The sequence below is a fragment of the Penaeus japonicus genome, unplaced genomic scaffold, assembly GCF_977035675.1.
Source record: "Penaeus japonicus unplaced genomic scaffold, GWHDUDI00000001_assembly GWHDUDI00000042, whole genome shotgun sequence".
In the NCBI taxonomy this organism is placed as follows: domain Eukaryota; kingdom Metazoa; phylum Arthropoda; class Malacostraca; order Decapoda; family Penaeidae; genus Penaeus; species Penaeus japonicus.
In genome coordinates, this window is record NW_028234444.1 from 20,421,898 (window position 1) to 20,424,397 (window position 2,500).

General features: G+C 55.1%; 1 protein-coding gene across 2 annotated transcripts in view; it reads right to left on the reverse strand.

Annotated features, from left to right (window-relative positions):
• Positions 1–1,008: 1,008 nt before the first annotated feature.
• The window catches only part of LOC122267818 (carboxylic ester hydrolase-like), a 12,360-nt gene continuing 10,868 nt past the window's right edge, over positions 1,009–2,500 (reverse strand). For both annotated transcript variants that reach the window (XM_086535194.1, XM_086535193.1), the window contains one exon: positions 1,009–1,135. In XM_086535194.1, coding sequence (XP_086391320.1) covers positions 1,010–1,135 — 126 coding nt within the window. In that variant the 3' untranslated portion in view covers position 1,009. The remainder of the gene's footprint in view (positions 1,136–2,500) is intronic.

The window sequence follows — 2,500 nt, forward strand, 5'->3', positions numbered from 1 at the left end:
CTTCCCGTCCTCCCCTAGTTCTCCCCGCCCCTCCCCTCGCCCCTCCCCTCGTCCCTCCCTTCGTCCCTCCCCTAGCCCCTCCCCTCGTCCCTCACCTCGTCCCTCCCCTAGCCCCTCCCCTCGTCCCTCACCTCGTCCCTCCCCTCGCCCCTCCCCTCGCCCCTCCCCTCGTCCTTCCCCTCGTCCCTCCCCTCGTCCCTCCCCTAGCCCCTCCTCTAGCCCCTCCCCTCGTCCCTCCCTTCGTCCCTCCCCTAGCCCCTCCCCTCGTCCCTCACCTCGTCCCTCACCTCGTCCCTCCCCTCGCCCCTCCCCTCGTCCCTCCCCTCGTCCCTCCCCTCGTCCCTCCCCTCGCCCCTCCCCTCGCCCCTCCCCTCGTCCCTCCCCTCGTCCCTCCCCTCGCCCCTCCCCTCGTCCCTCCCCTCGTCCCTCCCCTCGTCCCTCCCCTCGTCCCTCACCTCGTCCCTCACCTCGTCCCTCCCCTCGCCCCTCCCCTCGTCCCTCCCCTCGTCCCTCACCGCGTAACCTACCCTCCCCGCTCGGCCGCCCCTGCCCCCTAAGGCCCCTCCCCTCGTCCTTCCCCTCGCCCCTCCCCTCGCCCCTCCCCTCGTCCTTCCCCTCGCCCCTCCCCTCGCCCCTCCCCTCGTCCCTCCCATAGCCCCTCCCCTCGCCCCTCCCCTCGTCCTCCCCTAGCCCCTCCCCTTGTCCCTCCCCTAGTTCTCCCCTCGCCCCTCCCCTCGCCCCTCCCCTCGCCCCTCCCCTAGCCCCTCCCCTCGTCCCTCCCCTCGCCCCTCCCTTCGTCCCTTCCCTAGCCCCTCCCCTCGTCCTTCCCTTCGTCCCTTCCCTAGCCCCTCCCCTCGTCCCTCCCCTAGCCCCTCCCTTCGTCCCTCCCCTCGCCCCTCCCTTCGTCCCTCCCCTAGCCCCTCCCCTCGTCCTTCCCCTAGCCCCTCCCCTCGTCCTTCCCCTAGCCCCTCCCCTCGTCCCTCCCCTAGCCCCTCCCCTCGTCCTTCCCCTAGCCCCTCCCCTCGTCCCTCGATCTCCTGGGCAGGCAGGGCAAAGGAGAGACCTCGGGAGCGAAGTAGGCTGGGTGCAGGATCCTGTTCTGAGCGAGGGGCAGCTGGTTCCAGAAAGCTCGGACCTGCGAAAAAGGGGAAACGACCGTGACTATCTATAAATAAATTAATAAATTATTATAAAGACGTGTTGTTCGCGATATTTCGAGCTGTGTGATGAAAGGGACGGAGGATTGGTATATATGTTTGTTTATGTTGTTTTGATGCAATTGTTTAGAAATCAATTCAAGAAGGTGTTTACGAAGATCACCTTGTGGGAATGCAAATGGATTGGTTATTTTGGTAATGTGGAACCGATTATTATTGAGATTATTGCTGACCTTGGAATGATATTATAAAGAAAGAAAGAAAATGAGAGAGATGGAGATAGAAGAAGAAAATGAGAAAGAGAAAGGGGGAGAGAGAAAAAAAAAAGAAAGACACTTATAGATAGACAGCTAGAGAGAGGGAGAGACAGACACAGAGAGACAGAGAGAGAGAAAGGGGGAGAGAGAGAGAAAAAAAAAGAAAGACACTTATAGATAGATCGCTAGAGAGAGGGAGAGACAGACACAGAGAGACACAGAGAGAGAGAAAAAGAAAGGGGGAGAGAGAGAGAGAGAAAAATGAGACACTTATATATAGATAGCTAGAGAAAGGGAGAGACAGACGCAGAGAGACAGAGAGAGAGAGAAAGGGGGAGAGAGAGAGAAAAAAAAAGAAAGACACTTATAGATAGAACGCTAGAGAGAGGGGGAGACAGACACAGAGAGACACAGAGAGAGAGAAAAAGAAAGGGGGAGAGAGAGAGAGAGAAAAATGAGACACTTATATATAGATAGCTAGAGAAAGGGAGAGACAGACACAGAGAGACAGAGAGAGACAAAGGGGGAGAGAAAAAAAATAGAGAGACACTTATAGAAAGAGAGGGAGAGACAGACATAGGGAGACAGAGAGAGAGAGAGAAAGGGGGAGATAGAGAAAAAAAAAGAAATACACTTATAGATAGATAGCTAGAGAGAGGGAGAGACAGACACAGAGGCACAGAGAGAGAGAGAAAGAGAAAAGGAGAGAGAGAGAAAAAAAGAAAGACACTTACAGACAGATAGCTAGAGAGAGGGAGAGACAGACACAGAGAGACAGAGAGAGAGAGAAAGAGAAAGGGGGAGAGAGAGAAAAAAAGAAAGACACTTACAGATAGATAGCTAGAGAGAGGGAGAGACAGAGAGAGAGAGAGAAAGAGAAAGAGGGAGAGAGAGAAAAAGAAAGAAAGACACTTACAGATAGATAGCTAGAGAGAGGGAGAGACAGACAGAGAGACAGAGAGAGAGAAAGGGGGAGAGAGAGAGAAAAAAAAAAAGACTTATAGATAGATAGCTAGAGAGAGGGAGAGACAGACACAGAGAGACAGAGAGAGAGAGAAAGAGAAAGGGAGAGAGAGAGAAAAAAAA